The sequence below is a fragment of the Haliotis rufescens genome, unplaced genomic scaffold, assembly GCF_023055435.1.
Source record: "Haliotis rufescens isolate VD_foot unplaced genomic scaffold, xgHalRufe1.0.p SCAF_7, whole genome shotgun sequence".
Classification (NCBI taxonomy): domain Eukaryota; kingdom Metazoa; phylum Mollusca; class Gastropoda; order Lepetellida; family Haliotidae; genus Haliotis; species Haliotis rufescens.
In genome coordinates, this window is record NW_025964361.1 from 38581592 (window position 1) to 38593230 (window position 11639).

General features: G+C 41.4%; 1 protein-coding gene across 1 annotated transcript; it reads left to right on the forward strand.

Moving 5' to 3' along the window:
• Positions 1–1914: 1914 nt before the first annotated feature.
• Positions 1915–6489, forward strand: LOC124144170 (Krueppel-like factor 12). Its single transcript, XM_046513436.2, has 4 exons — positions 1915–2166; positions 3174–4251; positions 4825–4884; positions 5106–6489. The coding sequence occupies exons 1-4, from the start codon at positions 2044–2046 to the stop codon at positions 5291–5293; spliced, it is 1449 nt and encodes a 482-aa protein (XP_046369392.1). The 5' UTR covers positions 1915–2043; the 3' UTR covers positions 5294–6489.
• The last annotated feature ends 5150 nt before the right edge of the window (positions 6490–11639 follow it).

The window sequence follows — 11639 nt, forward strand, 5'->3', positions numbered from 1 at the left end:
GTATGACGGCGGTCTGTAAATAATCGAGTCTGGACCAGACGATCCAGTGATTGATATCATGAGCGTCGATCCACGCAAATGGGATCGATGACATACATCAAACAAGTCAGGGAGTCTGAACACCTGATCTCGTTAGTCACCTCTCAGTACAAGCATGAGTTGCTCAAGACCTATTCCAACCCGGATCTTCACGGGTAATGTATGGCATAGCCTGGTATGGTACAGCACTGTAGGGCACAATATACCTTACACGAGACGTTTCTGCATGTATGTTCCCCATCAAAAAGACATATAGTCAAACTTGATTAAAACAAAGCAATTAACATACACACAGGTGATATTTGGTTACGGCATGTATGGCCCAAACAATAGCTCATTGCCATGGTGATATATAAACACATACTTTCCCTGTGTTAACCGGCAATACAGTGTATTAACGGGGTGACGGTAGTAACGCATAGTACACACCACGACCCGACGATAGTACATTAACCTAAGCAATATAGCACTTAGTTCCTCAACGGAGTGAACACAGTCTCCGCCCATGAGAAGCAGTTATAAAAAGCCCACGGCTGTATTCCCCCACCCCCGCACATTTCGCCGAGTACGGCTGATCCTCCGCTATACCTGACACTAAATAGAATATTATGCAACAGGGAGCAAGCCGGATCACTCGGTACAGAAGTAAGAGTGCACGCCTGCGTTCCTGGTATACGCATAGCCGCCCATAACAACTGATATCAACCACAGTGTTGGCGCTCACGTCCTTCCAAAGACATTTTGTGTGTTTTGTTGTGTTGTTTTGTTATTCGTGTCATGTTGTTCAGGAGCTTGATTTCACGTTTGGTTGTAATAAATCCTTAGTACCACTTACCTGGATTTAATATTTACCACAATAAATGTTAACATTTATATTAAATATATGACCAATAGAACCACAAGGCACTTTTAATAGTTCAACAATAGTTAATGACTAGTGACCCAGAAAAAATAATATTTTCGTGTGTATCGATCATGAAAGTAAAAACACGTCGTTGAAATGTAATCACTTCAGTACCCTAATACGCTTAATCATTGCCCAAGTGCCCGGCCAAGTAGATACCGTGTCACCATACCCCAACACAAAAAGCTATAAGTCATCTGGGAATTTTCCCTTGTTCCAACGTTACACTAGCAATCACTTAGTCATGGTTGAGACTCGTGGTAAACACCCCGAGGCTGAGGTTTTTCTCTCATACAGCGGCGTGTAATCTGTGTGATATATTATCATTCACAGGAGGAAATACGTTTCGTTCCTCCTCAATATTGTTTTCTGTGCTTGGTGTTACCATGTAGACTATTATGTCGCTATTGAGTTTCTGACGAAACAATATTGATAAGACTTTATTAAATAGGTCATGAGTTTGTTGGTTTGTTTTGATTTTCCTCCATACGTAACGAGTAATTGAAAGCTTCCATAACATCCAGTTTAATCTACAACAATAAGAAGGTCACTCAACAAGTGCAAAGCGTTGCGTCAATACTAGAGTTGTTTACTACGAGCGCACAGCAGCCATACTGGAATGTTCCCTGACCTGTGACCTTCTGACGTCATCAAATACTCTTCGGCTTTTTCCGTGACGAATCTCCCGGAAAAGCGAGCGCCGGCTGGTCGATGGAGAGCGGGCATACACTCGCGTAAAACTGAGTGAAAGGCTTTGGTTGAGAGAGAAATATTGCTAGGACAGATCAAAACAGCCTGTCCAAGTTTATGGAAGATGCAGATACCTGTCATCGACCGTTTGACCGCTTTAAAGCGCGCATTATAGGCTGGAAACGTGATAAACACTTCGTAGCCAGACGGCCAATCAGAGGCAATCATCCAAATATGGACCGTAGCTCCGCCCATAAGGGACTATAAGAGGCATTCATTCATAAGTCAGGCCTCATTCTCCGATTCTCCTCGTGAGAGACAGTCATAGGAACTACTAGCTTACTAAGCGTGGATACTTGACTTCGAGTCACTTCTTTTCTAAGTGGGATTACAAATATACGTATCTACATATGGCTGACACCTTGTGCTTACTACCTCCGGACGCACAACTGTTTGAGGATCAGATCGTGCCCGATACTGACGACTGTTTTCTACCCCCGACAGAAATTGTACTGCCAAGTCTACCTGCCAACGTAAGTTTACTTTATTTATCACTGGAAACTTTATTACATTTATTCCAAACTTTTAAAGTGTTTATTTCATTAATTGTTTATCTTTGGAGTTGACTTTTACAAGTGGGGTCCTATTGTCATAGCATTAGCTTTTGAATTTAAAATCACGTGTTAGTGTATAGAGAGGCGTAACGTCACTTATCAGTGGTACGGGGCCAGTAGTAGGGTAATATATTCAGTTGACCCGAGTTCTTGGAAATAGAGATATGTTTACCGAATCAAATAACCGAGGTGTTCCGAGTTCTCGGGTTTCGGAGAAATGTACACTATGAACCCGGAGTGGATTACCTGTGCTGACTTGCAGTAAATGATACGGGACATATTACGCAATACCCACCTTAATGTTTTATCACACTTGTTTATGAGCGAATTGGGCAATTAAGCAATCGGAAGATCTCGGCCATCGATGATTCACAAATAGATAGGGGGGTTGCTCGTGTGTACTCGGTGAACCGAGGCACGGGAATGTGTGTGGGCGGTGATCTGCGTATTGGAAACGTCCCGTCCAATCTTTTCTCTCTCGGCGTATGAATGAAACATAAATTGCCGCGTAATGCTAGTGATAGAAGCGAGTATCAGGTATTATGAGGACCTGGGTGACGAGCGGAGTAGCACGTAGCTTCACCTACTCGCACCTAACACAATCGGAAAACAGGACTTAAGCCGAATTGGATTTGATATTTTAAAACAAATCTCTGACAAATTCTGCTTCGGAAATTCGCCATTCCCCCAAAGTAGGTTATGGTCATGACATGTGAGAAGGGTTAGGGGTTTTAAAAGTCAGGAAATAGTCATTGGATCCAAGGATATATGTTGCTATATCCGGAGACGGAATTTAGCTTAAGTGGTACTGCTTCCTTTGTTCCAACACCGTTAACATAATTTGCGTTTCTCTTTTGTCAGTTGAACCTATTTTAATATACTGTGTAACTTAGTCAAGATATTTATTTCTTCATTATTCGTTATAGGTAAAGGCTGAGTTGGATCGCTACATTCTAGGCCAGGAACTAGAAGGAAAGAAACCAAGGCGGGAAAGCGCTTCAGTCATTGACGAATTCTTCTGCGCGGACCCATCAAAAGTGCCAGGGTCTCCTGCCAAAGCCAACAACCATATTCTTCACGAGCTGAATCAACTTCGTGCAGGGCTCTTGAACTCCGCCAAACAACAAATGCTTCAACTCGTCGACAAGCAACATTGCTTGGATACAAACCCTCGCAGGGAGAGTTCGTCTATCGTAGATGACTTCTTTGGCTATGTTTTCAAGGGTTGTGACAAGGACAATCTGTTCGTGAAGCAAGAGCCAGTGGACCAGACGACGGGGGAGATGTTCAACCTCGACAGCTCCACCGACTACGACAGCGTCATCCCCCAGACGGACGATGATCTCAAGGCTGAGAGCTTGAAGGTGTCCGACTCGATCTGGGAGGACCTAAGAGCCAGCATTAACATGGTAGAAGACAACAATGGGACGGAAAACGTGGACAACAGACAAAAATGCAAAGATTCACCCGTCAAGGAAGAACCCATGGATACATCTGACAAACCGTCCTGCCAGTTTGAACTCTCTAAAATGGGTGACGTAAAATCCGAGTCTTTAACATGTTTGATAAATGATGGACGTTCTCAGACATCACCCATGTCAGTTCCACAGCAGGTGATCTACACCGAGTCTGACATCCCCGGCATCAGTGAGCCAAGTGTGACTTTCAATGGGATGTACATCCAACCTAACCAATATGCCAAAACTGATGTTCCCCAGTACTCAAACTCTACCCACATCGTCCCCGTCTTTCTTCCAACTCCGCCCAACTCGCAACCTGCCAGCCCCAGCCAAGACTTCGTCCGGCGGACCCCTCCACCCCCCTACCCTGGAATGCAGGTCCAGGGTGTCCAGGCGTTGTCCATCCCCATCCCGATGCACTCTTCACCTTGCCAGAGATCGCTTAAACTACAGAACACACATCCCGGTTGCTCTACAATCCGCTACAACAGGAAAAACAACCCAGAACTTGAGAAGAGGCGCATCCACTTTTGTGATTTCCCAGGTAAATATGCTTACCGAGCCGATTTAACGTTGCGTCAGATGAAATCATGTTTCTTAGAAATGTCCGACACCTCTCCGGTTACGACTTTCATACCGCAAATTCATCAAATATTTGTAGAAACCTCTTTGCTTTAACAGTGTTAGTTAGTCAAGAAGGAGTGAGTCATAAATAAGTTACTTCATAGCGCCCGAAGCGGCCAGAGCCGCCATGTTGCAAGGCATGACTAAGTGATACTCGGCAGTGACGTAGCAGTTGTTTACTACTGTACGACCGCTCTCCCTCGTCAGGGTGACTATGACCTTAGCCGTAACCAGTACATAGCAATTGTCGATCGATATGCATTGATCTCCTGTTTTCATCGACTCGCGCGCTGCTCAGAGCTTGAGAACTCTACATCTGTTCAATATCAGCGAAATTTACTCTTATTTACCAGTTGTAGCGTTGAACAATATTATAAATGAAAAGATCTCTGGAAAACATATTTTGTAGCAATAGGGTTAAAAGCAGTCGTATATTTGTTAGCAATATCTACTATTTGTATAAATGTCTTATGTCTTTGTCTTGTTTTTCCAGGTTGTCGCAAAGCCTATACCAAGAGCTCACATCTCAAGGCTCATCAAAGAATACACACAGGTAATTAACTCTACCATTCGGAAACTATTTCTTTGTATGAATGTCGTTAATATTTAAAGTTCTATCTAGTCAACACAGTCGTATATGATCCCTTGTATTTCTAAAACTTAAAGGCACATTGCCCGCATCATTCATATTGTAAGATATTTGAGATTTAAGCATGTTGTTTTTCCTGTTTTCTCACGCAACAATGTATTTATGATGTTCTCTTGTTTTTCCAGGCGAGAAGCCCTACAAATGTCACTTCCCCAGCTGTCAATGGCGATTTGCCCGGTCTGATGAACTGACACGTCACATTAGAAAACACACGGGCGCCAAGCCATTCAAGTGTAAAGTCTGCGACCGTTCCTTCGCCCGTTCTGACCATCTTGCCTTGCACATGAAGAGACACGAACCTAAGGCCAAGTGAAGAACCCGACTGGGCTGACCCACTCCTTCCGGTGTGCGCACGCACCGGGCAGCGCCAAGCGTCTGAACCCTTCGGTCACGTGATAGCTGCAACTGTGTGATACGTTGAAGTAGACAGAGTTGGTGTTGCTGCTGCGACGGTTGTACGAGAAACCGCCTGACCACATCCGCTAGAAGTTGTGACAGAAATGAATGCCGGAAGTCACATGCAGCGGAATTCTAAGGACACATTGACGTCATATCCGGTTTCTTACTGGAAACAACTGATCTCATTGAAACTGATATTACAAACTTTTTTATCTTTGACATCGAAAATTTATATTTTGCCAGTATAAACGGCCGCTAGGGATAGCTTTTTTATTTGCAGTTTTGCAATTTTATGCACTTCTTAATCCAGTCATTTCATGGGTATTTATTGTTCATACATTCTACTCATCATGATTAATTGGAATGTGCATTTGTGCGAAGCGCTGATAACGGTGCTATTATTTATGTCAGCCTAACTTCAAATAGGCACCAAGTAGAACCAATTCCTCTACCCGTGTCACCATAGTAACATACGACACAGCAGCACGTGAACTTCGTGCACACGTCTTTCAGGCCCTCTTGGTTGTGACACAGTGGGTGATATTTCAAATGTATCATTAATCATCATACGCTGAAATCCGAGTCACCCTCATAGTGCTATGTGTGGTGATTCACGTGCATGCACGTGTCTCCGTGGCGTTCTCTCAAGATGGTCAGAATGTAGGTGGACACTTGGCCCAACAGATGATAGACAGCAACTCGGTGTTACCGTGATAGAGAACTGAACTGTGCCAAAGATAGACGGTATCACTTTTACCATTCCAAATATGGTGCTATGATGCGCACTGCACGTGCGTTTAGGATCTGAACGTGTTCTGATTGTTCAATGTTCATATTGTGAGCAGATTGAACATGTTCAGTTAATGTTAGATGTCAGCTCTGAAGGTGTTCAGCAATGTACGATTGGTTTACACATTGGTGTGGCCTCAACGTTCTCAGATATCAATGACAGTTTTACCCTATGTTTGTGATAGCATTTGTTATGTTATGGAAATAAGAGTCAAACCCACGTTGAGGTTTGTTTTCCTATTTTTCTATGATGTTTGATGAGTTATATAAAATGTGGTGAACGTTTTCAATATACAAAATAATAAAAATACATGAAATATACCATTTGTTTGTCTTCTACTTTGAAATGCATTTCTGTGGAATAAGACACGTTGTTTTCAAATACAGATGGACCATTAGTAAAACATGAGAGCACCTGACGTCAACACCTGGTGTCATGAATATTTGATACTTATTTACAAACACATACTCATGATATAAGCGGGATAGTACCATAGACTCTGCTTTTAGTAGGTTTCTTATGTCTATGGAAAGGGGTTTGTCGTTCTTATTTATTATTACTAATAACCAGATCAGAATAATACGAATCTAAACCCAGCACTTTTCGCTATTCAAACGATGTCCTCCCTCATTTGTAAGCAAAACATATTTATTTCGTATGCTTCAATAGCAGTCAAAGAGAACCATCCACAAAACACAATCAAACATAGGTTCTTCGTGGTCTACAAGCTATATAAGTATATAGAGTTCAACAAAAATGCGCGCAACTATATATCGTGTGATGTGTCTTCTTTTCGTGAACACCTGGTGTCATCCCTAATTTTCAGTGATCCATTCATATAATTTTCACCGGTGTTTTGCCTTTTGCGCCCCGTGGAATCTCTTTCGGTGGATTATCAAGGCGGTTTACTCTCTGGCGTTGATGTTTTATATTCAGATGAGTTGAGGTTTATCTCGTCTTCGTGTTACGTAGGCAACAATAAACAGATTCAAGTAACGAGAGAGAAAATGCACCTCCGTGACGGTGACTAGATACCACATAGACCATCTGTGAACACAACACCGACACTACAACCGTCATCTGTTGTCTAACACGTTACAAAAACATTAAAAATATATGAATAATTTAAAAATAGGAATTCACAGCAAAGTATCATGATATATTTTTTAACATTTTTGGCTCATGATATAGTCGCAAACGTACAATCGACTCTGCTCTTTCAGCAGATATTTCTATTAGAATGGCAAGGTTTAATCGCTTTTATTAGTATAAATTTCAAGTTGTTTACGATGACCTGTTTTGATGTCTGCAAGCTATGCTACGAACGCGTAACTAATGTATCATTTCATTAAGCATTAACGGACCGTAATGTGACGTAGAGTGACTTTATTCATGTTTATTCATGCATGCAACTAGTATCTTATAGTTTTCTTAGGTTCAACCAAATTGAATGTAAAGAGATATCGAGTAAGTTATCGAGGACGACAGTGTTTCCTGCCTGTAGTCGCCCATCACAGCTCAGTGCGTTGGAGTCCAATAGAGAGATGCCTTGAATGCCTCTTGCTCAGAAAATACTGGGAACAAAACTGCTTCAGGTTTTACAACATAAGAAATATTCGCTTGCCATGCTGGATTACCTTCATAAAGTGAAAGCAAAATGGTTCAGCTCCTCACTTCAGAGAAAATAATTATATACCTTGAAGAAGTGGCCGTGTATATGTTATATCTGTGACAAACAACCTTGCCTGTTATACACAACACACAAGTGACATGACAACAACGACCAATGCTTGTATACATATAGTCTCAGAACCACATGGAATCAGCAAACATATATTACCCTTTATACAATACTGTTACTTAACAGATATGACATTTTTATATATCTAGGTATTTTCACCCTATGAAGGAGTAAGTACATACTCCGAAACGTTGTGTTCCTCATAAACAAGAAGTTGACATCCATAAATTCTTTTCCTTATGTGCATCACTTTAAATGTCCTTCAAAAACTAGGTATATCCTATTCCGAAAAGGCTAAACTGGCGGGCTAAAAAAAGTATGTTTTGAAAATTGGATATGACCAAAATGTTGCTGAGCCGAAAACGGCCGCCGAAACATTCCAAATTTAGATCCAAAACATAACTATGATACCAGTATCAAGTACATCACTATTTCTAGTTGTTTCATCTTCAGTTACCATCCAACATGGGTGAAAACCTTGTAATTACCGGCGGTTTATATGACATATCTAATATCTACATTGATTTCCTTGTTTCCCTTTTTAGTTTCTTAACAGACAAAAGTATTGTTACCTATTGTTTCCGACCGTCTAGTGGTAGAGCGTCCGCACGGAGAGCGGTAGGTCCGGGGTTCGACCCCCGGCCGCGTCATACCAAAGGACTTTAAAAGATGGTACTTGTTGTTACCCTGTATGGCGCTCGGCATTTAACAAGGACTGGTCTTCTCAGAGTCAGTATACTGTGTCTGAGTTGGGTATTCGTGTTAAACTGCGGCATGGTATCTCAGTGGGTTAGCACTATAAAAATCGGCATCAGTCCGGACAAGTACAAGCAGCCAATATCATGTCCCTATATCAGTGCAATAATCTAGGACGCCCCATTTCACCTCACTTATTGTTTCCGAATAGATAAGAATATATATGCCAAGGTACGTTATATAAGATATATACCCGTGAAGATCCGGGGTAGAATAGGTCTTCAGCAACCCATGCTTGTCGTAAAAGCGACTAACGGGATCGGGTGGTCAGGCTCGCAGACTTGGTTAAGGCCTGTCATCGATCCCAATTGCGTGGATCGATGTTCATGATAATCACTAGATTGTCTGGTCCAGACTCGATTATTTACAGACCGCCGTCATATAGCTGGAATATTGCTGAGTGCGGCGTTAAAAAACAAACAAACAATATAAGATATATGTACAGTGTAACTTATAGAACAAATATACATGTAGAAGTGTGTGCGTGTGCGTGTGCGTGTGCGTGTGCGTGTGCGCGTGCGCGTGCTTAGGACTGGGAAGGTTATCCTGAACACTAATAGACTGTCTCCAAGCAGTTTTGATACAATGTAAAGCCTAGAGGGACTATGGTCGTGATCTCTGGATTCGATCCACCGGTCAATCAGTCCACCGGTCAATTAGTCCACGCGGAGAGTCAGCTCTACTGTCCAAGCGTTGTGTCACCTTTACCATATGAAGAGACAGTTTACAGTGTGGGTACAGAACGTGTCGATGTCTCATTGATCATCTGTAGGAAGGACATGGTTGTCGTGAGTAGTCACGTTGTTTCTAGGTCGGATGTAGACTTTGTCTCGCTCTTGATAAGAGAATGGGAACTTTATCCGACATCGTGTCATGTACCGGAGACTCATAGCATTAATACTGTCATTGAATGGCATCCTTTCATCGAATACGTATGATCATGATGATAAAAATAACTTCAAGAAACCCTTTTAATATCAACTCAAATCCGGTATAACGTAGTTCGACATAACGGATAATCGATTTATTGTGTGAGACACTAAGTGAGTATAGTTTTGCGCCGCTTTTAGCAATTGTCCAGAAATACCACGACGGAGGACACCAGAAATGGATTTTAAACATTGAGCCATATGGAGAACCAGGGCCTTCGGCGTGTTGGTGATGATGATGATGATGATGATGATGATGATGTTGATATCAAGAGCATATGTTTATGAATCACCATCAAACAGTGACGATGAGAGAACGCTCTAACCACTAGGCTCCCAAACGCCCCCGCCCCTGCTATAAGACTACCAATGAATGGAAATTAAACGTTCATTCACGGAATATGGATCAAATCCTGGTTGTATTTAATACACTGTTCGCCATTGTTTTCATTCATGTAGGGTCAAGTTGTTTTACGTTACTTATGCGACTGACCGACTGTCTGATAACCAGTGTTTAGTAACATCAGTCATATCTACTGTAGTACCACACTTCTATACTACATATCAAACGTGAATATATATATATATATACAAAGAAATAGATTAAAGTTTCAACGAGTCAATGATTGGACTGTAGACAGATGTACACTGGAACTGGAACCATAAAACGAGTTTGTTTTAGACAACAAAAACTGGAAAATACACTACTGTTGAAAAGAAGCTATCCTCGACCGTAACGGTCCAACAGTAGTGTTTGTGAAAACAGTTTTAAATCTTTTTACATCTACACGGCACAATTTGCAAAGATGGTACCATGTATCGTATGTAAGGAAACCTTTATACATTACTGTTTTATGATTTAATTCATATGTTATATTTGTCCTTAGCCTAATTCATGTTAAATTCAATTTCCATAACTGAACCCCCATCCCCCCGACACCACCACCCTCACACCCACGTCCACCCCAAACGCTGGTCCGCCACTGCATTTACAGGCGTATAACGTCCGACTACCATCCTCCTCCCACTGGGGTCATGTAAACACGCTGACAATATAAAGCCTGGCTGTGTTGCTGATGAGATTGAGCGGATATACTAGACCGTTGTAACAATAGAAATCGTGCAGTAATATGCAACAAAACATCACATCGAGCCCTGGTCCTAGCTCGAGACGTCCCGGAACTTATCGTTGACAGGGGTGAATAAATGGGTAAACACCGGTCTGTTTACTTAACACTGCCAAATGTTTAAGAATTCAGAGCACGGTTAATTGACAGTTTCAACAGTGATCAAGTTGGTATAAAAATCCTCTACCTCAAAAGGGACTACTTTCTCGTCTGCGTGACATAACGTGGATTCATTTCGTTGCTAGTGGCAACCAATGTCCTTTTCCTTTCACCTTTCTGTACAGGCTTTAAACTAGTGAGTGTTAGAGAGTGTAGAGGCCTACCTGTAAACCCACCTGAGCGCATGATTGAATATTTATATGACTACCAATTGAACATTTGTTCACAACTCAACCATGTGTTCAACAGTTCTTAAAATATGAAATTATTCCAAATACAGTAAACGACCGTAATAACGAACTCAAGTTAAACAAGTTTGTTTTATCCGCCAGTTCGTTATAAGCGTGTTCGTTATAAACGTAGTTTACTGTAATTGTCTTCGCTCGCGATTTAAATTTCGATATAAAATTTTGATAGCATTTAGAATATGTCATACTCCCATTTTTTATATAAATATATCATGAGGTAGTGTATGTGTTTATTACAAATATGTTTATATTGTGTTAACATGTTCATCTGACAAAGTTATATCAATAAACATGTGTGGTATTCTTAGAGATGAGTCAAACAACGAGTGTTAGTTACATAGTTACGTAGTAACGCAGTAATCATTAAGATATATGGCCTTAAGGATATTTTGTGATACCGGAGATAACGCAATTTCACAAAGTATGTAATATTCCATAGGTTTGAGTGGATTGTGGGTATATATATTTCATATGTGTGTGCGTGCGTGCGCGTGTGATGCACATGTTGGC